The sequence below is a fragment of the Amblyomma americanum genome, chromosome 2 (genome assembly GCF_052857255.1).
Source record: "Amblyomma americanum isolate KBUSLIRL-KWMA chromosome 2, ASM5285725v1, whole genome shotgun sequence".
Classification (NCBI taxonomy): Eukaryota; Metazoa; Arthropoda; class Arachnida; order Ixodida; family Ixodidae; genus Amblyomma; species Amblyomma americanum.
Window position 1 is genome coordinate 147,846,531 of NC_135498.1, and position 26,757 is coordinate 147,873,287.

The following is a 26,757-nucleotide window of genomic DNA, read 5'->3' on the forward strand; positions in this document are numbered from 1 at the left end:
ACACACACTGCGCAGTGTGTGTCATTTTCTTCTCCGTCCTGTGTCCGTGGCGCTGTTTTATGAGTGAGTATGTAATGCGTTTTCGAAACACTTTTAAATAGTATGAAAACCAGCGTTTACTTCCGCAAAACGCGGGCACTGATCCCACAAGAAGAAAGAAAGCACGGCTGAAGTTTCTTCCAAAAATAATTACTGCAGTCTCCATTGGGCTCGGCCCTATTCTAGCACCAGACACAATGCTTGAGCACAGCACCTAGCCAGTCCGGCCTCACTCTCACAACTTGAACTACAAAGTAGTGATAAACCTCCTGTATGGCACTCAGTATGAATCCCATGATATGCGGATATTTTTTTACTCGTTCGTGAATGCAAAGCGGTCCATTTTAATTCCTGCAGTTATCAGACAGGACGAAACAGAACTGGCGAACAAAGTACCTTACTTTTTAATGTTCACCCGCAGCAGCTAGCGCGTAGTAGTCACCGTGAGGCTTCGCATCCATGTCGTGCTGCATACCCGAAGGACGAGGCGCAAGCATGCCCACATTTGAATTCTGATCAGCACTGCCAGCTTGCTCGCTCTTGCAGCACCCGCTGCCTGCCGTTGCAGGATAACGGTCAAAAACGGACACCAGTGGTAAGGCAAAGAAGAAAACGCTCCCACGCGCGGACGAAAAGGAAGAAGTGAGCCGAAGAATAACAATGGCCGAGATGCAGCAGGAACTGAGCGCGGTGCTCCGCGAGAGGAGCCTGCTGTCGGGCGTATTGGACAAGGTTGAGGCCGTCACCAGGATCAAGAGGGAAGTGCTCGTCTACGGTGAGTGGGCCACGAGTAGGGCTCCACACGCGGCGCGGGCACACAGGTGGGCGTGCGAACCGCCGCTCACGATGTGGATGGCGTTCAAGGGACGACCTTATTGCTCAGGCAGTCATCGCTTACCCACTTGCCAGTAGCCGCTAAGACTAAAAATGGAGTGAAAGAATGGGAGGGGGGTGAGGGAAGGGACCGGCTGGCTCGCTTGATTTTATCTTTTGTCGTTTCTTTAAGATGAGGGCAGATAGCGGAGCCCTTCGCTACTTGAAAAGAAAGTTTAGGTGGGACCTGTTTTTTGAAGAGCTATGCCTTGCATGAAAGGGGGGGGGGATGAAAGGGGGTTGTACTGAATACACTGCAAATGCGCAGTGCAATACAAAGTGATGCGTGTGAACTGGAACGCCCTCTGGATTGTAAATAATTGTTAATTCCAATATGGGTATTCCTGGTGGCGTTGTTGGAATAATGGGAATTATCGCCGTCTCCGGGCCGTCCGATCTACCAGCAGCTGGCACAGGACAGGGTTAACTGAAAGGTTATGAATTAAACCTTTTTCCTGCAGTGCACATATTTAGGATGATGATATAAAAAGTGAGATAAAAAATTTTGAGCGTATAAGTTCTCGTGGTTAGCTTTTCGCTTAGGTGACAAGGATCGGTTCAGCAACGATCTACTGCTTTGTCACGGAGGAATTGTGGGTGGCCGTCCTCAAAGCGGGCGGAGCTTCACTGCAGACGAGTTGTGTCGGACTGTATTCGACAGTTCATTACTGACCACACGGTTCACGATTATTGATCTCCACCAGACAGCCAGTTTATGGGCAAGCAGACCGCCGGATTTTAATGCATGGGTCCTATGCATGAGGGGTTCCGTAACTTATATGATTGATGAGCTCTGCTAAGAGCTACGTAGGCGGGAAGTGCGCCATATGTAGCTATTTGGACCAGTAGGAGAGTACGCTCTCCGGAACAGGGGGATGAAGGATGGGGATTGCTAGGCAGCTGTCGCTGTCACCTGCATGGTCAATGGTGCATTGTATTCTGTACCGGCAACGTCATCTTTCCATATAATTTCGGGGCCCTTTGTTCATATAGGCCAAGAGGGACATTCAATGCGACGCGCTGCGGATTACTGTCAAGCGTGCATGAGCTCAGCTCATCGTTAGGGTTATGCGTTTTCGGACAAATCAGGAGCAGCGCGTGAACCCCGAGGTGGTAAACAAGCTACAGGAAATAACACTATATAACGAATGCGGACTTTTATATTCAGGTGTCATACTTTCTGTTAAAGGGATACTAAAGTGGAACACCGCGTCAAGCTACATTAATAGGATCGCGTCGCGTGATAGAAGATATGCCCTTCTCATGAGAACAGCGCAATTATAAGCCAAAAAATTGGTAAAAGTGCATAAAACTAAGTAGGCGTGTCGCCTCGACTTACGGATTCTTGCAAATGCGTCTGGCAACAATGGGTTCATCGCTTTCTAGAACAGTGCTTTTTCGACAGCAATGGGTGAATAACGTCGAGAAAGCGACTGCGTCTTATTGGCAGTGCGCTTGTACAAACCTTGTTCAACTCGTGGTTGGTACGCAGAGGAACGAGGACGACCTAAGATACTGCCTCTCGGCGAAAACAGACATGTGGCCTGCATCCTACAGGAATATTTATCCGCCTCAGCGAATTATGGTCCGCGAAACAGGTGTACATATTTTTTTCTAAAAACATCTAACAGCCTGAACAAGCGGGCTCAGAGTGACAGGTTACGATAAAATATAACTGTCGCTACATCAACTAAGAAATAGCTGCATTTCATCACCAGTCCATGTTTATGGGCAGCACCGATTCATATCAAGCAAGGGCATTTTCCCCTCATTGTCTAGCCGATGATACACACAGGGCTAAAACCAAGATCAGCATGACGGCAAAAAAGAGAAACCAAGAATAAGACCCGTAAAAGTGACCACGATGGCGACGAATAAGCAGAAAAGACTAAACGTCTGTCCAGTGCAAGCAGCGCGCGGCGAAATTTCAGAAGAACCGAAAACTGAGCGAGTTTCTGCATCATTGAAGAACTAAAAACAGCGCCCTTGCTTAGTTATCGCTAAGCTCATTCAAAATTAGTTAAATGTGAAATAGCCGCAGCTTGTTTGGGGTCAGCACATTCAAAATCCTGTGTGCATGGAATGAAAAATGGTTTTCGTCAACAGGTTCAGAGATAAAAAAACGGCAGCGCTTCTGTAAGTGGTAATCTTGCTTGCATGCAAAAAAAAAAAATCCTGGAGAAACTAGTCTTCACGAATTGCCATCGATCAGAGTCGTCTGGTGGGAAGAGACATGAGGTTATCAATTACGTTCATCAGTTGCCCAACAGATTAAAGAAAATGGGCACAAGATATGGCATTCAAGTGTTGTTCTCAGCCCCGAGTAAACTTGGAAAAATACGTGCCATAGTCGATAGGAGAGCAAAGGCTAAAAAACAGAAAGCAGCCGGTAGTAGAGCCTGCAATATAAATCACCTGATTAAGTTCGTGGCAGGTGCTGAAAGGGTAGTGCATGACATTGAAGTTTCTTGCGGTAAGAGATAAATAAGGCAGACCGGAAATTGTGTAAACACCCGTCTACGCCAGCCTAATAGGTCGTTAAAGGTCCCCTGTCGTCTAACATTGTCTTACATTACAGAGATTGACAGTTTAATAATATCCCTGATTCCCCCGATAAGAAATTGCGGAAACCTCTTTTCAAAGAAGCCAAAATTTTATTTGCAGGCATAGGGACAAAAAAATTCGTTGGAGGCCCTTAGATATCTCAAGTGCGGGAAGGCGAAAGCCGTTTGCGACTCATTGCATTGATTGCACTAGCCGACCCTAAATAGCATTACCGGGGTAGCACTACCCTAGGGTAATGACTAGGGTAGACGACAGTAGGTATATAAATCTTAACTAAACCCTGTACTAGCATCAGAGCTGTGTCGTAGAGATTAAGGTAGATCGGCATACGCGTGGGAGGTAGCAGGTGGGTTGGAAATCTGTGCAGTGCCACATGCGATGCCCTCCAGGTTGGCATTGCACCCTACCGAAAGATTGTGACGGTAACTTGTCACTGGCTCCCTCGACGGGTTGCGGGTTGGTGCGCCCCTCCTCTTTCTGAAGCAACCATTCTTCAGCGGTTTTTCTCCTAACCTTTTTAGTTCTCGAGTTAAGACTTCCGGCACGTGCAAAGGTCCCAAGTTTACAGGTCAGGTTGTGATCACGTGATCTATGATGTAACGGACGGACACCGCGAGGTCACGTGACCTGACGGACGGTCACCGCAAGTATGAGCCATTAAAGATTTTCGCCTTAAAAAGAAGAGAAATATGTTAGGCCTATTACATCCATGTGAATGGCGACACATACGCAAGCACAGCTTCAGAGCTCTTTCATGATTGTGAGAATGACTACCTTGATTCTCATGATCAGAAGTGTTTGGGGAGGCACATGCGTCCTGTTGTGTTAGAGAGTGTATTAATACCAGTTTTTTTTTTCAATAAACCTTCAGTTGTTAGCGAGCGCTTGTCCTTCTTTCTTGTTTGTCGTCGCGGCGCTCTCTTTTTGTTCTTCGGCGAAATTTATTCCGGTTTGCATGGCGTGCGTTTTTGTAAGTCTTTATATGATCGCAAATAATGTAAGGTTATCATCGAAACGACGAGCAGATCACAAAATGCACTAGGATCGGGTGTGCACAAAACAGCATTCACAACTTCGGGATTGGTCAAAATTGCTTTCGCACATTGGATACGGATATTGGGTGAGATGCCGGCTTATGCGAACGGACGGGCGCCGGCAAGTTGCAAATTTTTTTGCGTGACACATATTTTATTTCCCTCTTTTTACTCCTGTCGGGGAATCACGCTTGACGATGATGAAAACACTGCAGAAGAGTGCGTCCCTGCTTAACCTTGGCGCGAAAATAGGCCTACGCCAAATCGCTCCGCTCACTTGCTGTGCGTTGTTTTGTCGAGCACAGCAACCTGGTGACGCCCACATGAGCGCGGGACAGTGATTCACCATTACCAAGACCCATACTGCCAGTGGATCACGCCTCGACACAGAAAAACATCGAACATAACAGCGCTAACGCATCCCAGGAAATGCTAGCCAGTGTTGTGACTTTGAGGTGGTCCCGTAACGCTCGCCACCCGTTTTGTGACAGAGCGTCGCCAGCTCTCAGTCGGTAGCGAAGACTCCGAGTCAGGCGTCGATGAGAACAACGAAAGGGGTTTTATACATTATGTACAGAGCATTATACAGGAAGAGATCGGCACAGGGGCCGAGAGCTAGCAGCAAACGCGACTGTTCTCGCACGGTGACGTCCGGCGAGGCTCCAACGCGTCACACATCACGCTCCGCTCGGGAGCGGCACACTCAGCACGAGCTCGGAAGATCGGAGTCCGGAGTCCCTTCCAGGCGGCAGCGTTGGGGCTTATATAGCCCCGAGAAACGGTCGTCACACAAACGGACCAATAAAAATCCAGCACTTGACAGCCGTCCGAGAGGTCCAACCAGCGACCGCGCTGGACACCCGCTTCAAGTTTGCCGCGCGCGGTGACTCCCAGGGGGAAAGGGAACCGGCGCCTGGCTGTCTAGCAATGCTGCAACACGTTTGGACATGTTGCTCGCCGATGCTTCTCCATATCCCACCGCTGTCTAGCGGCGCAGCATCATAGCTTGTCCAGGGAGTGTTAGGGCGCTGTTGCCTTGCGGCGCAGCACCGGGCTAGTCCAAGGGGCCTGTCCAAGGGCGTTGACAGGAGAATTTGTGAAATTTGTAAATGTGGAATCCGGGCTGGTTGTCCGGGCACAACAGCATCCCCGCCCTCAGATAAGGCGCCGGGAAGACGAGCTGCCTCCACGTGGCTCGGATGCCAGGCGCGCACGTTCGTCAGGCTCTTCCAAGTTCACGTCGTGTCCGGACGCCAGGCAGCTTCACGTGCCCAGGTCCCACTCGCCGGGCCAGGATCGCTGCTCACAGCGTTGTCGCCAAGGCACCTCGACCAGCTTAGCTCGGGTCGTTCTGATGCCCTTGCTTCTCGCCACAGGTCATGGTTGGCCGATCGGCAGCTTGCAAAAACCGACCGGCAAAAGGCAACACCCAACACGAGCAAGTGCCCTCTGTCTCCCGTCAAACACCAGACAAGGTCATAATCCATATCAACTTAACTAAATTGCTGTCCCCTTTTTGCTCCCGCTGCAACAAGAGGCAGGTTGACGATCGGGTACACAAGGTTCAAACAACAATTTTGCAAATTAACAACACGCCAAAATATAAGGAACCATCATAATCATCAATACTAATGAAAATAGAATGATCCCCTTGAAATCACTTGGACCAAAAACACACTACTGAGGAAGCAAATGAGGTCATTCAATTTTGCCCCAAGCTACTTCCTGTTCGCAATTAGCACAGCTGACTATGCGTTCTTCCTTTCTGTTCTGCGTAGCAGCAGATACTACGACAGCGGATGTAATGCGCCAAACTTGCACCACTAAATAGTGCCGAGGCAGGAGCATACTGGAATGCTTAATACAGTGGAAAGGGTAGCTTCTCTAGGAGCTTACGCCAGCTACCTAAGCTACAATGCCCAACAGAGGCTTCGCCCACGTTTCAATGTCTGCGGATAGCAGCACCTAACAAATACAGCAAGTAAGCTCCCTTGAAAAATGCATAACAAAGCTCACATAAATAACCCAAAGTATACACGAGGCTTCCCTGAGAGACACTACGCCACAATTGCCCACGAGTTACTTCGCTATACTTCCGCGCGACAGCGGACAATCTCACAATGAGCAGCGCAACTAAACTTATGCACAAGTACATGCTTGAACACGGCCTGTATCGAACCTCAAGATAAGTGATGCCATGAAAGAGCAAAACATAACGTAAGCGCGCTGGTGAGATTACAGCTCTGAACGAACTGATTTCGGCTACAGTTCTCGTTTGCACTATGAACTGTGCAACACTTTGGTTACAAGAGCAGACGCTTTTAGGCTCTATCATTAGGGCAAGAAAACAAGAAAAGTTCAAAATACGCTTAGGCAAAAGGGTCAAAACCTGGTTTGCTTTCATCTTTCTACGACTGAGAAAACTAAAAAGCAAACAGTACATACAGGGAGCACTCATTCCTGCAATCCTCCATTCTTTAGTCGCGCCCGGCGCGGTCGCGATGGGAAGGCCGCTCTACCTGACGACCCCTCGCAAAAGCTGAGAGGCTGATTAGTTCCGCCTCTCCAGAACATGTGCCCAAAGCCAGGGAAGCGCTTGGCTAGCTTAAGTCGAGAGAGGCGCTTCCTCTTCTCATGGTTCCCTGCAGGTGTCCCAAAGGGGGGTTTGCGTGTCCCCCTCCCACTCGCGCGCGTTCTGTGGCGCCCTTTTGTCTGGCGGCCGCGCGCCCTTCTCTGCAGCCCACTCTGCTCGTCACCTGTCCTGGGACTACTCCTACGGTGCTCCAACAGTGACGGAAGTGGTTTCCGCACTGCAAAGGGACGCCTAGTCAAATTGGCTTTTATGCGACGCCTCAAAATTCTTGAGAGCCGCGGTGTCAGTTTCGGGCAGTTACGTGGTTGGCTGGCCCGCAAGCGTACAAGCGACTTGATCCCCACCCTTTTCTTTTTAGCGCGACTGCCCAAATTAGTTTTCTTTGAGCGCCGTCGCCTTTTCGATGCAGCCCTAGCGGCTTTCTTCCACGCGCCCGCGCCTCCAGTTATCGCGGTGCCGTCAAGTGCGAAGCAGTCGGCCCTCGCCGCAACATCAAAACTTGACCCATTAGTTCCCAAAGGCTTGTTGCGTTCGAGGTTTTCCTTGCGTTGAAAATCACGCTGAGCTCTGCCGTCAGTGCCAGGTAGCAGCTCTTCGGAAATTTCGGACACCTCTGTGAATGTGTCTGGGCTCGGTTCCTCAATTTCTGGCAATCTGTCGCGGGCCGCTGCAACTCTACCGTCGCCTACCTTCAAAGAACCGTTCTCGGGTGTCTCACCAGCTGCGTTCTGATGGGATTTTTCGCAGCCTGCCTGAACCACGACATTCCCTTTCAAAGTGGCATGGATCTGGGGGCTTGAAATTTCCCGTTGAAACCTTTCTTTATTGCCAGCGTGCTCAACCAAACCATCGCTGGTATCTTTGCAACAGTTGGCGGGGCCGCAAACCTTTTCCTCAGCTTTTGGCATGCTATGAGATCGAGTTTCATTTAACTCTTCTCCCGTCTCAGTGAGCGAGACCGCTGTAACTGCACCGTCATTTGATGCTGTGGCTACGTTATCCGAAGGTAAAGAGGTTTCCTCCGTTGGGAAATGCGGCGCGTCTCCCACTGATAGAGCAGCACCTACATCTGCCAACTACGGACTATACCTTCCTCTGTGCCGTACTGGCAGGACTGCTCTACAGCTACGCACTCTGCCTCTTCGCCACGGTCGTCCGGACCTTCCGTATTATCGAGCCAGTCTGTGATTTCACCGTCGCCCGATGCTGTGGCTACTTTATCCAAAGGTAAAAAGGTTTCCACCGTTTGCGAATGCGGCGCATCTCCCACTGATACAGCAGCAACATTTGCCAAGTGCGGACTACCTTCCTCTGTGCCGTACTGGCAGGGCTGCTCTACAGCTACGCACTCTACCTCTTCGCCACGGCCGTCCGGACCTCCCGCATTATCGAGCCATTCTAAAACGTCGGCTTTAAACTGGTAGGCAAAATCGAAGTACGACTTGCGACCTTCATAATCGCACTTTTTCTGGAGATCCAGCGGTGACAGCCGATACTTTCTCAATAAAAACCCTTTGAGCTCATCATCGTAGCTGTCTACGTTCCCGTCTAACAAATATTTGACCATTGCAGACGTTTCGCTGGAAAGAAGGGCGACCAGCACCTGTGCCCAACCATTCCGTTCAATGCGCTTTTTCTCGCAGATGCCCTCAAAATCCGCCAAATACTTCGCCATATCCTCGGCGATCACGAAGGGCCGCAGACTGTTGCTCGAGTACTGACGGTTAGTCTCAAGCAGAACAGATAACGTTTCATCCCTCTCGAAACTCATCCGCTGCGCTTCAAGCTCCAAGTCCAACAGTCTCATTGTGCGAGCATGCTGCTGTCTTGCTGCTTCTTCGCGAGCAAGGCGTTTTTCGGACTCCTTTTCCTCCTCGCGACGTTTTTCCTGCTGCTCCCACCGTTCATTAATATCCGCCCAGGCCTCTTCGGCTTCCTCCGCCGTTACGTCCTCAGTCCTCATGACCTCAAGGATCGCATTCTTTTTGCCGAGCCCAACTCAATGCCCAACTCCTCACAAATTTGGAGAACTTCTTTGACCTTGTACTTCTGCATCGTTCACACTGTCCTCTTGCTGTTTACCCTTTTTGAATATACTTGCCGTACGCTACTATAACGTTACTAGTAAGATACGCGCAAGTATTTCACACACTGCCCTGTTTACCCCCTTAGCATCCCTTGGTTTTCAAAACGCTCTCACTAGGCTTGAAACACACAAGGTTAACACAATGCTACACCAAGTCCTCTAAGCTACAATAACCTGTGTCAGAGAAAGTCTGGTGTTTGAGGTAAACTTCAGGCACTCACCGCGCCGAGGTAGCTGATGTCGGTCAATCCCGTAGCTGCCATCCAATGTTGTGACTTTGAGGTGGTCCCGTAACGCTCGCCACCCGTTTTGTGACAGCGTCGCCAGCTCTCAGTCGGTAGCGAAGACTCCGAGTCAGGCGTCGATGAGAACAACGAAAGGGGTTTTATACGTTATGTACAGAGCATTATACAGGACGAGATCGGCACAGGGGCCGAGAGCTAGCAGCAAACGCGACTGTTCTCGCACGGTGACGTCCGGCGAGGCTCCAACGCGTCACACATCACGCTCCACTCGGGAGCGGCACACTCAGCACGAGCTCGGAAGATCGGAGTCCGGAGTCCCCTCCAGGCGGCAGCGTTGGGGCTTATATAGCCCCGAGAAACGGTCGTCACACAAACGGACCAATAAAAATCCAGCACTTGACAGCCGTCCGAGAGGTCCAACCAGCGACCGCGCTGGACACCCGCTTCAAGTTTGCCGCGCGCGGTGACTCCCAGGGGGAAAGGGAACCGGCGCCTGGCTGTCTATACTTCGTCTCACAAGATGTTTGCAGCACTACGGAAGGTAGAGCTCTCTCGTCCAATCAGGGCTGCAGAAACGCAGAAAATAGTCCCTCGAATATTTGAGGAGTGTATGACTATTAATAAAAACAATAAGCATTGCAACTAAAAACATGATTTGGACAGGTATATTTAAATGGTAGGGAGTGTTTCAATCACTGGTGAAATTACCAGACAAAGCCCGTACGGACACAGCTCTGCGGAGGCCTGCTGCGAGGTAGTGATGCGTCGCCACTTTCCAACATGGCGTCGGACGAGTCTGTTGTGTCTCCTGTGTGCTCTACACCGACAGTGCGCTGTTTCCCCAAGCAGGCGAAGCAGGTGGCTTTAAATGTTCTTAAAGCGCTTCGCGTCGAGTGCGGGGGCAGTTGGAGTACAAATGCGCTCATCAAGAGGACGGCAAAACTCACGCAGGTGAGCGAGCGAACGCTTTACAAGTGGACAACGGAGACGTTGAACGCGGGCCGAGTGTTGTCACCGAAGAAGCGTGCTGGCGGAAGAGGCCGCGAGCGGACGAAGAAGCTGGACGATTTTGACCTGAGCGTGTTGCGAAGGGTGGTACACACCTTTTTCCAGAGAGGGGAAATTCCAACTATCGCGAAGGTGGTTGCGCATTTCGAAGAGGACGAAACGCTACCGACCGTGTCCGCAGCGACAATGCAGAGGATGTTGAAGAAACTTGGCTTCCGATATAAGAAGCGCTCTCGGAATGCGATGTTAATCGAAGCGACGCACATTGTGCAGTGTCGCCGCCGGTACCTGCGCCAGATAGCGGAGCTGCGACGCCAGGGTAGGCCTATTTTCTTCGCCGACGAAACGTGGGTTAACGCCGGCCACACGCGAAGTCGAGTGCGGACTGACTGCACCATCCAATCTGCACACCAACCGCATCGATCCGGACTGTCGACTGGTCTACAAAACCCCAGTGGCAAAGGTGGCAGGCTTATTGTGACGCATTGCGGTAGTGAGCAAGGTTTTGTCGAAGGCGCAGCGGAAGTTTTCCGAGCGAAGAAAAACTCGGGCGATTACCACGAGGAAATGAACGGGGAACACTACGAAAACTGGTTCTCCAGGAGACTTCTCCCACTACTACCACCCGGCAGCGTTATAGTGATGGACAACGCGCCATATCATTCTGTGAAGCAGGATAAAGTGCCGCGGATGAGTAGCCTCAAAAAGGACATGCAGGCTTGGCTGTCCGGAAAAGGTGTCGCGTGGAGCAGCGGCATGGTGAAGGCCGAGCTCATGCAGCTTGTCAGCAATGTGAACACAGGTGGGGAGCAATACCGTGTCGACTGCATTGCTAAAGCTGCTGGCCATCTCGTTGTGCGCCTGCCACCGTACCACTGCCAACTGAACCCGATAGAGCTTGTCTGGAGCGACGTCAAGGGTTTCGTGGCCAGCCAAAACAAGACGTTTAAGCTCCAAGACGTCGAGCCTCTGGTTTGGCAAGGCATCACGCAGGTGACTGTTGAGAAATGGAAGGATTACGTGCAGCATATTATCAGTGAGGAAGATGTGATGAGAAAACTGGACCACATCATCGACGATGTTGTTGACCAGGGACCGGCCATTGTTGTCAACCTGGAGGACGACACAACCAGCAGTGCTGAATTCAGTTGTTATGAGGACGATGAGATGATCGAACCCGTTTAACGTGCGTTGCCTCTCGCGCAGCACATGGGCTTGTTTTGCATTTCGCCACCATCGACACTCGGCTGCCTCGGCACGCTGGAGTAAATAAATTTATATGCACATGACACGATTACTGAAATTTACTGCGACGCGACAACAGAGGAACTGATGAGAACAGTACCCTGGTTGTCTCACATATATCGGTGGACACCCGAACCGCTCAGTAAAGGAAGGGATAAAGGAGGGAGGGAAAGAAGAAAGACAATATCTCGGTGGACACCCGAACCGCATCGTAAAGGAAGAGATAAAGGAGGGAAAGAAGCGCGAGAAAACTGAAAATTGAAAGTTGGATTTTGAGGACGCGGCGCTGCGCGGTGGTACACCTGTGGCTCGGTGCTACTATAAATAGAGGTAGAAAGAAGCCACCTGGACATCAGGTGGATCGAGCCACAGGCGCGTAGGAACACAGTAATGTAGTGCGCGCCATCCTGATTGGACGAGAGAGCTGTACCTTTCGTAGTGCTGCAAACATCTTGTGAGACGGAGTATAGCAATGCTGCAACACGTTTGGACATGTTGCTCGCCGATGCTTCTCCATATCCCACCGCTGCCTAGCAGCGCAGCATCATAGCTTGTCCAGGGAGCGTTAGGGCGCTGTTGCCTTGCGGCGCAGCACCGGGCTAGTCCAAGGGGCCTGTCCAAGGGCGTTGGCAGGAGAATTTGTGAAATTTGTAAATGTGGAATCTGGGCTGGTTGTCCGGGCATAACACCAGCCAGAGATCGGCCAGTCGCTGTCGCCGTCTTCGCAACAGTTGTCAGGCGTCATATCACGTGGCTCAGGCTTGGTATTCTGGCTCTGGTTGGCAGAGAGCTGGAGAGTGACGACGTCATAAGAATGCCGTTGACGTGAGCAAATGGAATGCAGAACGGTTTCGAGAATTTCTTTTCGCAATTTTATAAGGAACACGCTTACCTTTCTGTTTCGGAAAAAAAAACCATTGGCAGTGCTTCATACCCCTAAGTTTGCTATTTTCATTTAGTATACCTCTAAACTTGCACACCTAGAAGGTTAGTACTGTCTTCAAAACCAAGAAATGTGGTTCGTTCTCCCGGATGGATGGAATTTCATAAGAGCATAGCATGGATTCTTGAGGGAACTCCTTGCCTAAGCTTGCAGTTGCAGTTAATCTCCGTTAAAGGCGCCAATGCGGGACAAAACAGGAATACCACCGGATGACGCGCCTCGTCTCTCGTCTTCACGTTTTGTCTCCGCGTAGAACCATGATCAATAAGTATCTAATTACGGCAAACTACGCGGTATGAACCAATTGATTATCACTTACATTTGCCATGGAAGTATGGGTACTTGTAACGTGTTTATATTTTGTATCCTCGCCATTTATGGTTTACAGCGAGAGCTCTACATTGGAAATGCTCCGGAACTCGCAATGCAACGCCCAGTTACGTAGGGGTGAGGGTGGATGCTAGGAAGAGAGCGCAACTCGCAGCGCCGGAGCGCTCGGCAGTCCTAGCAGGGAGCGGGTGAGGGAAAGAGCGATGCAAGCTGAGAGGACAGGGGGGGTGGTGGTAATGCCGTAATCCCAGTAGACGTGGCTTTCGCAAGTATAACGGGGAGCTTAGAAAAGCTACACAGTGCGCACATGGAGCTCAGCCCTCGGTTAAGTAAGCGCATTGCGCAGCGTAGCATAAACGATGCCAATTTCATCCGATGTGACGCGTGTGCCCGCTAGGTGTAGCTTGTGAAGAACAGTGCACAGTCGTCAGCACCAGTATCTAAAGCGCTCGAACGTAGCCCTGTCGCAGAAGGGTAGTCATATTTTTAAGCAGGTATTCGGTTCTAAAGACAAGCTTGCGCTCCAGTGAAGGAGCATAGATATACAATGTGCCCTGGGGATTGCACTGTACCACTTATAGAGCAGCTAGATTTAACATTGTTGGCTGCGCAACACACCTCAACAGAGCTCTGGGCAATCGTGCTGCCGTCTGTACCTTTCAAGCTTTGGACGAGATCTTTGCCCCTTCTCCCATGTTCATTATCTACGAAATGAGGAATGAAATGAAACTATGCATAGACGAGAATGTGGCTTACACCTTCGCAGAGCATACAAGTGTTCTGTACAATCGTTCATGCACCAGTCTAGAACGCTCAGAGGGCGCACCGGGGAGTAAGGTTGTGTAATTTACGAGTGGCCTAAGGCTGTGAACCTGATTTTATCATAAATGTACATTCCTATTAATTGTGTTTAACACTGCGCCTTTAAAAGCTGTGTCGGACCTTCCAGGCTGCGTCGATTGTCATAAATGCATAACAAAGCTCACCAAGCGCTGTAGTCAAGTATCTTAGCATTGGGGTGCGCAAAATATTAATATAATTTAATAAAGGGTATTATAGTTGCACACCTCTATGCTAAGATGTATAACCAAATCGCCCCCTCTAAAGCCTTGTTAGACAAGTATTTGTGGACGACTGTACGTCGCGGAGACATTGAGAACTAAACCCCGCCAAAAAAACTAGCAAAGATTCTAATGTCGGTTAGAAGATATGTGCGCTCTGGGCACTCGATGCAGGCGCTCCAGAATGCGGACGGGGGGGGGGGGGGGGGGGGGGGGGCAGGCATTGGGTGCGGTGGTCTCCAAAATTTTCACAGAAAAAGCAGCGCCCCTCTGTCGCGAAGGGTTCGTGCTCATATCAGATTTCTGACACGCTTGAGCACTAGGAATCTTGTTAATGAGCATGATTAGCAGGATTGAAAAAGTATATGCATACTTTGTAATGCTGTCAATCGCTACTGTCGTGTGCATATTTATAATGCTGTCTTATATATGCATTAAAATACAACTTCGAACAGTGGACAATAAGAGAAGTGCTAACAAAAATAAAATTCAGTACATATTTAATTAAAGACACTGAGTGAATAAATATATAGCAAAACAAAATTGGGGTCTTGCCCCCCCCCCCCCCCCCCCCGGGTAAAAAAATTAGGCAGAATACCTGACCTCATGGCTACATTGATGAGCGCCAACAATTCTTCCGCGATAAAAAAAGTAGTCCGTTACAAAAGAAACAGTTTATATAAGTGCCTATGGCATTTTTCAAGTGGTCAAACATTAAAAGCTCCCTATTCCGGTTGATTAAGGAAGTAACACAGGAACCTGAGGGCCACGAGCCATTGCTACCAGCTGCTGTTTTTTTATGTTGTATCCTGTAATAAGGCATGTTACACGCTTGCCCCAACTTAAGTCTGGAATCGCTGCGCAGTTTCACGCGGCAAAATTTGGAGGGGGAAACTAGGAGTTCTATCGCTGCAGTCACAGGCCCACCGTTTACTCAACGTTGCGCGCCACGCCAATTTCCATTACTCCAAGCAATATTCGGAAGTGGCTGCGAGAGTCGGACGTGGCCACAACAGTTTCTACCATGGAATTGTTTTAAGTCGTCGGCGAACGTGCCTGGAAGAGCAATATTAGTGTAACCGGCTGCACTACACTTGCCATGGTTTATATCGTTGGTGCTTTGATTGCTGTGGTGCTGTGCAATTGTGGACAAATCGCCATTCTGATGGGGGCGAAACAAACACGGCCATGCGCGCAGATCAAACGGGGTACGGCCTCGGATACGCAAAGCCATGTAGAGGTAGAATGGCCAGCTGCTTGGCATCGGGTTACATCACGCCGCAGCGCTCGGGGACTGCGTTCACAAAGTGAGCGGCTTTACTTACGCCTTCCCACACGTTAGCAGTCCTAAGTGCTACTTTAGCTGGTGCGCAGAAACCCGTTAGTCGATAACATGTACAATCTGGTGCTAAAGCAGGTCCCTGGCCAAATCCTAGAAAGACTACGGCTCATTTCGAAGGCTTTTCTTCACTATGGACCGAATGGTTGACGCAAGCATTCTGGGAGGTCTTGAGCATATAAGGGCAGGGAAATTACGGGCTCGTTATACCGTACATAAGAAAGCCAACAGTCATCGTAACCAAGGAAAGCACAAGAGAATATATAATTTTTATTGTTATATTGATCGTGGGAAATTAATTGTAAATCCTCCTATGGCTGAAAGATAACTGGTTTGAAACTAAGTTGTTGTTTCTTATACTTTCTAGTCAACTATATTTCAGCCATTAAATGAAAATACCAATAATTTCCCATTTTGATTTATCTTCGCCACAAAATCAAAGCATGACAAAAATATTCCCTAGGGCCTGTTGTCTTTCTTCATATGTATTCTGGGACGTAATTATTTATCCTCGAATAACAGTAGAACTTTTAAAGGTTCTCCCGCCGATGCTACGCTGTAATTCTAGTTCTACCCAAAATCCGGTCGTAGTTTTTAGTGCCTTCCGAGTAGCGTGCTGAAACTACGGTCTAACTTTGAAATGACAGAATTCCCCCGAATAGGCACGTACTGAACCTCGCGGCGGCGCCTCGCAGTGGTGGCTGTCCTTGTGGTCTTCCTCTACGTGCTGAATCTGGCCGGGCCGGCCGTGACGCACTTCATCACCACCGCGTGGCCCGTACTCGGCAGGTGAGTGGCACACACGCGACCGTCATTCGGCACCTCGGTGTCGGCAGGCGGCTGTTCGGGACGTAGGCCTAGCAGGAGGACAGCCCACGTCACTAGTTCCATCAACTGCTTTGGGAAAAAACGAGAGGGACGTTAGTGGAAGGCGTGTTTGCTTCTCGTTTTCTTCCCTTTCTGTACGTTCTCTTTCAGAATCGGGATACTGTGCACTACGAAGTGCCGGTCTTAGCGAGCTCTTAAGAATGCGCAGGGCAAGTGAAGAGGAGGCACGAAAATCCCGCACCTCCCCTTTTGTTCTTTCTGGGCTTAGTCAGATCTGCTCTTTCGCTGTGTAGCAATTTTTTCCAACCGTGAAGCAACCCGCATGAAGAAGGCCGTGTTCGTTGTAGTGTTACCCGAATTTGCGCTGGCACCTAAAGTTGCAGTGGTTCCCGAACTTTCATTTATTGAAATTGGTAAGCTACGAAATCTTATCATCACGGGACTCACCTTCTCAGCAAAGAGGTCGTTTTGGCTGGCTAGTAGATCAATGAGTATGCGTGAGGGAAAACAGCCTGAAGCCATGTTAACACACAGGCGCTCAAAAAACGTTTCTTCGCGTAAACAGGGTTCATGTTTAGGCGGAAGATGCAAACGGAAGACGTCGTGCCAAGCTACTATCTAAATTAATATCCGAGTTGTCTTTAACTCTTTACGCAGCCTCCGAGCCATGGACAGGCAGTCGGTCGAACTGCAGGAGAAGTGGCTCGGATACTGGATACTGTACGCCATTGCCAACAGCTTCGAGTGGCTGTTCGTCCGACTTCAGAGAAGGATAAAGAGGATATACCTTCTCAAGGTGAGGCGTAACTTAGTGCGGCTGTGCAGAAGCACCTGCTGAACAAGCGGGCCACTACCAACTGTGTGGTGACTTCAGCAAAAATCTTCTGGTGGGCTTGTGCCACTGCCGTTAGTAGTGGTTGTAGCCGCCACGATGGCTCAGTGATTAAGGCGCTCGCCTGCTGAACTGAAAGACGCTAGTCCGGTCCCGGCCGCGGCGGTAGCATTTCTATGGAGGCGAAATGCTAGACGGACGTGTGCTGCGAGATGTCGCTGCACGTTAAAGAACTACGGGCAGCCGAAATTATCAGATCTCTCCACTACGGAGTCCCTTTGGGACGTTCGACCCTATAAAACAACCGGTAGTAGTTCTGCCGGCTGGCGACATAAGACAACGGCGGAAAGAGACGATCAGGACAGCCTGACATCCGCTAGCTAATTCGAATGAACGGCTCGGCAACGCATGCCGCACATGCTTGCCATTTCAGGGGTAAAAAATGCAAAACACTTGTTTTATTGCTTCGGTAAAACTATCTTTTTAGGCAATTTGGATTGATAATTCAGAGAACTGAAGCGCAAGAATCACGTTCACATTAGGTAAGCACAGAGAGAGGGTCGAACTCTGCACACCACTAGTTTGTTGCAGGAAGGCATGCTGAATATAAAAGCTGCGTCGCACATTCTCACACAGGCTACACCAAGACAAACACAAACAGTGCGTGTTCGAAAGCAAAGAAAATGTGTTCCGATCTGTGCATCGCAAAAAAAAAAACCCTCTGCTTACGCAGTCGTTTCCTCTTTCGCTTAGTTTACGTAGGTGTAATGCTTTGCCTCATAGAATGTCTGTTCCAATTGGTGTGTTAATTCATCCACGCATGACCGGTAAAAATACAATTAACAGTCAACAGAGCGGACGCCTTTGTGTGTTCCTTTCGAGTATCATGTCTATACAAGACAGCCTTCTCATCCTTTCTCGAGCACATTAAGATAGTCTACAAGCAATAGGGCGGTGAAATAGGCGAGTTGGATTAGTTTCATAGTTAGACTCAGTGAAAAATGATAAGGACAAAAATTAACCCTTGATTGACTTTGTTGAACTCAGTGCGAAGTAGGTGAGCTAGAACATTTACTTCTAATAACATTTTGTATCTTTGTTAATCTTGGTGATTGTACTGCCGAAGTTATATCGGGGGTTAATTTTAGGGCGAAAAATTTTATTGACACGGAGGAAATCTGAAAGCATGCGCCCTTTCGGCTCCGCAGAGGTAGAAAGTAGGAGCACATCAAAGAATTTCATATTATCGAAGTCTTTCGTTATATCCAGGTTTCTCGTTACATCTCATTATTTTGTCTCTCCCATCTTTCCCCTACAAGACGAAAGGGGAGATTTCACTCTCCCTATTGTGCCACCTGTAAACTCTGGCGCATGGCTCTTCCGTTAATTGACCCCGAGACAGTACGGCTTTTTCGCTAGCGAGGTACTTATTCAAAATGGAAATTCGGTGTGAAAGCACTTCACTTTCCCCTTCGGTTTCAGTTTTCGAATCTATTGCGCACGCATGGAAGTTGATGAAGACGACGACGTGCAAAGCACAGCGAGGCATGCTTACAGTTTAGCACGCCGGATGTCCCGCTGCGGCGATAGTGAAGAAGTAACGCGCCCGAGGCGCATTGCGGCGATGGCACAGTGGTTTAATGCAGTGGCCAACAAAGCGGATCTATTCGCATCGCCCTGAGTTCGACACCAGCTTGAGGCCGTAAACTGTTTTATTTCGGCTTATTTGTGCTGCGAAGTTTCATCCCCAGACGAGAAGGCCTTTTAGTTAGCCAGGCACTTAGTACTAGCGCACTAAAAGAAAGGCAGTGCCAGTGCCTTTTAGAAAGGAAAGGCCTCTGCGCTCCTGCTGCGACGTCACATGCCTTGCCCGAATCGCACAAGCCCCACCGGTGGCACACCTGCCATCGCAGGGCAGTGGCGCATCGCTTAACCGCTGCACCACTGTGCCAGGAGTGCTATGAGGAGTGCCAGGCAGGTAAAAATGTTGAGTAGAGAATGACAAATTCTGCATATATGGGCATTACGCATCAAAGCTATCACGTCATACTCTTAAGGAAGAACTGAAGTGTGCCCTCCAATTTTTTTTTCCCATCCGACACGCGACATTCAGGCATCTTGCGAAAACTTCAAACACCACAAAGGGGCCGTTGAGACGTGTCTTTGATGAGCACAATCCTAGCAACCTATTAGAATTACATTCTGTTGTAAAACATTTTGAACAGCCGTGTAGCGAAGAATAGTAATTGCTGCAAAAGGCAAAACGATATCGCCTCGCGGTTCAACCTATGCGTAAAAAGCGAACGATACTGCTAACTCGACTCCCAAAGAGGTAGCTCGCTATTCCCGCAAACAGAAGTCTTGTGGTCTTGGCACAGTTGCTGGTGCTGGTGGTGTGCGCCCTGCCGCACCCGCAGTGCCCCGCCCGGCTGATCTACGCCCGCTATCTGCGCCACCGCGTGTGGTACGAGACCGGAGCCGTCTCGAGCATCTCGGCGATGGCCTCGAGCGCTGTGGAGCACATTTCGTCGGCCGTGTCCAAGGCGACCAATGGCGGCCAAGAGTCGCCCGCCAGGAAGAAGCCCGCGGCCCACAAGGAGGCGCCACCGCCGCCCCCCAAGAAGTCCGCTGCTGTCGGCAAGAAAGGGTCAGTGCATGCATTCCGCTCTGCGCTGCCCTCACCAAAGTATGTGCCTGAAAGGGGCGCAGGTAGCCACAGGCGGACATCATTCCGCCATTGTTTATGCCTGATCGGCGCCTGGGATACACACGCGATACCTACGTAGCCCGTTTGATGCATCGAAGCTCGTTTCCCACGCACTATGTCCGGCGATGTGTACTGCGGGCGATGCGACGCCATAACCTCTGACACGAAGTCTCGCCTCAAAAGTACTCCACTGAAACATGTTGACACTCCGCGAGCCGCCTCGTTTGCAGGGTTGCCTCGTTGCTAGCATAGTTTATCTCCGACATCTGCGAATTTGGAAGGCAGGTAACATTGTTGAAACAGCCCAATTGACGACGGATGTAGGGATACATTCGTCGATACATTCGTCGCAGACAGCGACGAATGTATCGAAGATACAAGTTGTCTAAATCGCCAGAGTGTTTGGCCTTGCTGAAAACAATAAAAAATGAATTCAGACAGAAGTCTCACATCGCTAATGACTTGTATTTTTCGAATTTAGGAGAAAAACTTGTCAGAGATACCAAAGAATTTTGGAGATATGTGAAGCGTAATGGTAAGGATGACAGCTCCGTACCTGCTCTGAAAAATGATGAGATAATCATCCATGATGATGAGGCTAAAGTTGAAATGTTTAGCCGTTATTTTTCATCTGTGTTTTTGCCACCTAGTTCACGTTCTGTCTGTTATGCATTACCTCTTGAAATAGATTGCATGCCGGAAGTTACTTTTTGTGTTGACGGTGTGCGTAAATTATTGAAGGATTTGAATCAGGCTAAGGCTTGTGGCCCTGATGACATTCCTGCCGCAATTTTAAGGAATTGTGCGGATACATTATGTCTGTATTTCACACGGCTGTTCCAGAAGTCTCTTAATGAAACCAACTTGCCTGCTGATTGGAAGGTAGCGCGTGTCGTGCCCATACATAAGAGTGGTATGCGAAACTCCGTTCAGAACTACAGACCCGTTTCCTTAACCAGCATAACCTGTAAAATTATGGAGCATGTAATATATAGTTGCGTTATGGCCCATCTCACCAAACACAATCTCCTATGCACTAGTCAACATGGTTTCAGGCGTGGATTTTCCTGCAGTACGCAGCTGGTAGAGTTCGTTCATAATTTGGCATCGGCAATCGATAAGCAACAAATTGTGGACTGCGCTTTCTTGGATTTCCGCAAAGCATTAGATGTTGTCGCGCACAGTCTTCTTCTCTCCAAATTGAAAGCGTATAACCTGGATTGTAAAGTAATTGCGTGGATTGCCGAATATCCGTCGTTACGAAGGCAGGCTGTTGTTCTGAACGGTATTTCTTCACAGTATGCACCAGTTACGTCGGGAGTTCCCCAAGGCTCAGTATTGGGACCACTTTTGTTTTTTCTGTACATTAATGATATTTCAGTTGGCATACAGTCTTCATTCAGGATGTTTGCCGATGATTGTGTTGTTTACAGAGTAGTAAATTCCACTTCTGATTCACAAATCCTGCAAACTGATTTAGATACTGTGGCAGACTGGTGTGTACGTTGGGACATGTCCTTAAATACAAACAAAACTGTTCACGTCACCTTCACAAGAAAACGTGCTAATAATCCGTATAGGTATAGAATTAATGATTTTACTCTCAACATAAGCAAGTCATTTAAATATCTAGGCGTCTTTTTTACATCGGACTTACGATGGAATAAGCACATTAATTATATTGCGAATAATGCAGCGTCACGTTTGGGTTTTCTACGGCGGAATTTTAGCCATTTACCAAGTAACTTAAAAACACAGCTGTATTTCAGTTATGTACGCTCCATACTTGAATATGGATGTGTTTGCTGGGACCCACACACATCTGAGTGTGTAGGAAAATTAGAGAAAATTCAGAATAGGGCAGTTAGATTTGTTCTTGGTAATTATAATTGGCAAGTTAGTATGACGGAAAGCAAACGAAAACTTAACTGGCAAGAGTTGAAGGACCGTAGAAGGTACATCAGACTGAAATTTTTCCACGAGATTTATTATTCAAAAAGTGGCATAAACCGCGAACAATATATCCAGGCACCTCATTATATATCAGAGCGACTGGACCACTGCTTGAAGGTCAGAGAATTTTCTTGCAAGGGTGACGTCTTGCGTTATTCTTTTTTTGTTAGAACTGTTCGGGACTGGAACAGTTTGCCATCGAGCATTGTATGTATTACATCTAACGAAGCATTTTTCCATGCACTGCAATAATTGCTTTGTACCTATAAATGAAGTCTGTACCCCCCTGCTGTAATGCCCTGCGGGGCGATGCAGGTAACTAATAAAATAATAAATAAGCACTATGAACTAATTGCTTCTTCTCTTTCCGTAGTACTCTGCGCTGTTACGCCTAAGTTAAGACACAAGCAAATCGCTCAACATTCTTCCTTGAGAATTTAGGAGCATAACTTCGTCTATGGATGGTGTCTAGTTAGATTTGTGCCTCGCGCTAGATGGAAGGACCGCAAGGGGACGATTAGACGAAACATTAACTCCTGCGTTGTTCGCAAAAAGCCGTCGTTCATTATCTGAAGTCTAATATGGCAAAAGCGTTCAGCGGGTAAAAACACATACAAAAAAAGTTCATGGTCGTGTCGGTGCCTCAAGCAGGCGAACAGGACGGTGGCCTGCCATAACCTCATCCATATACTCGTGGACTCGAAGAGATGCACCTTTTATGTTGCAGGACCGAACACCGCGCAACCACAACGACAGAGCAAGCATATGAACACAGGTCAAGCGCGAATTCTTGGCGGAAAAAGAAAATCTTCGCTCCCAAAAATCTGTGGTATAGATCAATGTCGAGACGGGTGAGAAAATTGGCAGTCGTATTAGAGGAAACCTTTGTAAGAAAAGCCACAAAAATAAAAAAGGACGCTAGAAGCGCTGTTCTGCGTGCTGCTAAGCTGAATTCTCAAGACAGCCCTTATGGGCTATAGAGGAACTCCCTCCTTCATCCGATAAGGAGAGAGTAGGCTGCCCCGAAAAATTGGGTTCGCATCCGCAGTTTGCCTTTAAATTCTCGTAGCCTTGAAATCATACAACGCCTGGTCTTGCCCACGCGCGCCTTATTTGTTGATTTAGTTACTAGCTAACTGGTTATTATAAGATAGCACAGTTGTTTCACCGGAGCAAAAAGCCGGCGGCGACCATCCGGCGTTGTCCACAAAAATACTGATTGGCTGGCGGGCAGTAACTTCCTCAACGACGTCACCAAATCGTAGAATGCCCACTGAGGGGAGGGAAGTGACGTCATTAGACAAGTGTGACTGTGTGAAGCATCCGCCTGCCAACCGTGATAGGTGGAACACGGTAACAACTCAGGAGCGCAGCTTCGAATGCTGCCGCATTGCCAACACATAATGGAATTAGGTGGCCTGTGTTTTTTTTTATTTATACGATATCTACAGGGCCCACACTGATGCATAATTGGGGGGGAATTAAAAAATGAGGGAGAAATGAACGTGACAATGAGACCAAATTCTCATGAGGCTTGACTTGATGGGACTGCAGAGGAGCCTGCAGTTCTGGGTAAGGGGGTCGTGTGGGCCCCGTGATTCGGTGCAGAAGGCAGTCACGTGTGAGCAACACATGTTCTCGGCGAAGGGGGGGGGGGGGGGACGAATTTCGCGGCGTCGCGAAGGCCATATACCTAGACTGATCGAAGGCAGCGTTGAGATGTCTTAACGTTCCCGGGTGTTTTCTTTGTATTCAAGGACCGCCAAAGCTGTCGCTTCAGTGGTTTGGGCTCAGTGTCGACGACCCAGATATTCTTAATCTCGATGCGATGATCCAAGTTATGGGAATACTCTGCGATAGCACCACGCTCACTGTCGAAGCTGCCAGAATCTTTTGTGCTAGCGAAGCCTTTGTGGGAAATTTTTCGTTTCACGGATGTAGCTGGCGGAAGAGTCAAAACGGGGGATTTTACAGGCTATGCCGGGAGCTCGTACGTTCCGCGCGTTGTCTTTCGGTCGTAGTATGTAGTCCTCGAAACTCGATAATGTTTTACCACACATCTTTGTTCTGTGCTTTCGGAACAGGCGCAGCAGTTTTAGCGTCTGGGAAGGTATTTAGTATACAACTGCGAATGAATAGAGGACTAACTTTGATCCTTGCTCGACCGAGCAGCGAAAGGAGATTGCCCGATTAGCATTCTCGATTTTTTTCAATATGGCAAAGTACGTACGGCGCCTTTTTGAGCGGCGGCCAAAACAGGTTTTCCCTCCTAAAGGAGAAAGTGCGTTTTTCGAGGTGGCGCGTGGCGGCTGTTCTGAGGATTTAGCTTTACCGCGCGCAGGTCTCTCGTCTTTCGCGCATTATTGTTTTCTTGTTTTCCCCCTTTGCAGCCTTTCTCGGTATTGTTCCTCCATCGGATTCCGTTGCCAACTTATTGGAGGATCTGGGCATCCACATATTCACTTATAATTTATGTTATGAATTTTTCCTTTCATTTGAAACTCACCACCAGTGCTGTATTCTTATATTTGAGTCCGCCCGCGGAGTCGTGCTGTGCGCGCAATTCTGAATCTCTCCGACTCAAGAATGCAGCGGCTTTTCCTCGTCAAAGGGTCCCCTTCCAGCCAACGGCGCCGGCCGAGTTTTATGACTGCTAGCGTGACAATGCAGGGAGCGGCGCCAGAATTCAGAGATGGATCTATCCCCGACCATAGACGGAAGGGATTATCGCCTTTCATTCATCTCTCCCTGCTTTGTCACACTAGCAGGGTCATGAGAACCTCCCGACACCATTGGCTGAAGCGGGTCCTTTGACGGGAAAAAGCGGGTGCGTTCTTAAGTTGTATCCGACTATAGTAACTCGCCCAACTAGTGTCGCCGGTGCTAAGGTGAAGCACTTCCATGTACCTTCTATATTCCGCCTAGTGGAACGCTGTCGTTCATATCTGGAAAGTACTTGTTTGAAAATGTTTAATTTGCAGAAAGGAAACAAGAATCTGGGGTGATTCATGGCTCCTGCAAATAAAATAGATCCGCAGAAAGGAGTGCGCAGCTTAGTACGTGTAGCATACGTTCTTGTCTTGGACTACGGACAAAGGCAGAGAGGAAATGACCGGTTTGGCTTTTTGATGCATGGCTTCCAATTTCCAGCAGATGCAAGAAGTGATAGTTGCTGCTATAGGGTAAATGGTGGGTCGCTGTGGCAGGCGATAGGATAGGTAGAGAGATAAAAGCGAGGCCACGTTGCAGGCGTCCTTCGACTCATTAGGCGCAATTGTCGACTGAGTTGCCAAGTCAGCTTTCGTGCTTAGTGACACTGTACAGCCATGAGCAAAAGTAAGAGAACCCCCTCCCACTGACCTATTGTTCCGAAGCTTGGCACTCTGCATACGGGCGCCACCCGACGAAGCCCTCCAGATGTCGAGACCTGCGCCCGTCTCGCCAGAGCGACAGCATCTACAGCGGGACGGCTTCGTCACGTGGCGCCCTCCTACAGAGCGACAAAGTACGTTCAAAACACGAGGGGTGGTCAGGCACTAATCTCCCAAGGCTGTACGGGCACACTTCAAGGATCCTGAATCATTTCTCGATTTCGCCAAGCACACGTCACTGAACATGGACTTTCCTCTTCTGTTTTATTGCAGCAAATAAGGCGCTGTGGAGCTCTCCTACTGCACCCCCAAGCGCCGCAGCTGCGGAGGACCCTCTGGAAAAGCGCAGCGTGAAAATTTGAATATACCCAGGCACTACAGTAGCAACACATAGTGATCATTGTCATCCTTTCAACGGCACGCATATTTGATGAAGTAAAGATATTTTTCCGCACTGTGTACGTGCAGCGCTTCTGAAGTAAACTGAAAATGAAAACAGCATTTCCAGAAGAGAGGACGCTGTGGCTTCCTTTCACCTCAGTGGACACCTCAAGCGTGCCGTGCGAGAAGGGATGAAGTAGGACGTGGAAAAGAGAAGAGATAAAGAGGCGCAGCAGTGCAGGTCTCTGCATTTCGACAATCAGTTCTTTAACTTGCACTGGAATCGCACAAGTTGTGCGGAACAACCTATTAAGGCGGCGGTGAGACCTGTGACACTGGAGAGGTTACAAGAATCTTGCGTCCGGAAAGGCAGCAAATGGAAGCTGAACCTAGCAATGCTTAACACTAAAACCTTGTACGGTTAGGCTAGCCTAGCGCCTGGCAGTAACTAGCGAGGTACAAACTCGGTTGTCGTAAGGCTCAGTGAGGTTAGGAGAGATGAAGCGTATACCCTGCTAAAGGGCTACGCTCTCGTGGTTTAGTAGACCGGTGAGAGCTGCTAAGGGATCCCTAATCAATAAGGATATGGCTGCTGACATACATGAATTAACAGCATAACTGAGAGGGTCGCAGTTGTCGTTATTAGGTACTGAAGACAGCTCCATTTAGTTATTCTTGTGAAAAAAATCATCCGGTTCTTTCTGGCCCGCATTTCAACCCTTCGGTTCTTTCTTGTATGGTAACGTTTTTCTGCAGGAAAAAAATATGCCTAAAAATTTTATTTGCTTGACGTCCACACTGAGGAGGACTGGTTGCCGCAGTGTTAAAGTGAATCGCATAAGGAGCCGCGAAAAAATTCGTTGATGCAAGCAGTCCACCCGCGAGATCGGCCAGGGATGGTGACGTCTTTGTTTTATTTTCGAGCTCACAAAAACCTGCATTTTTAATTGACAGCGGTATCATTGTCGTAAGGATACCGTAGTCCATCGACGCAGCGAAATTCAATTTGTCATCAGTGTGCCTTTAACAAGACATACAGTTTGATCGCTGTGCAGGCTTACGCACATACATCCAATCACAATAATGGGATAGTCGGAAGGTTCTGTGAAGATGTGCGATCGGTAATGAGTAGAGTAAAAACTCAGTACACTGTGCTGAGGGGCGACTTCAATGCCAAGGCATCCAAGAACCAGGCAGGCGACCATGGAGTGGAAGACTACGGCATAGGTTCTTGGTGTAGCAGTAGAGTTTCCATAACGAAGTAGGTTACCAATAATATCTTTCCAAACTGGATAATCGAAGGTGGACGTGCAAGTGTCGGAGT

At 48.8% G+C, this 26,757-nt stretch overlaps 1 protein-coding gene across 1 annotated transcript; it reads left to right on the top strand.

Moving 5' to 3' along the window:
- The first annotated feature begins 699 nt into the window (after positions 1-699).
- On the top strand, positions 700-25,467 carry LOC144119158 (receptor expression-enhancing protein 5-like). Its single transcript, XM_077651858.1, has 5 exons — positions 700-814; positions 16,057-16,150; positions 16,847-16,985; positions 19,400-19,668; positions 25,326-25,467. Exons 1-5 carry the CDS (start codon positions 700-702, stop codon positions 25,330-25,332), a joined length of 624 nt encoding a protein of 207 aa, XP_077507984.1. The 3' UTR covers positions 25,333-25,467.
- The last annotated feature ends 1,290 nt before the right edge of the window (positions 25,468-26,757 follow it).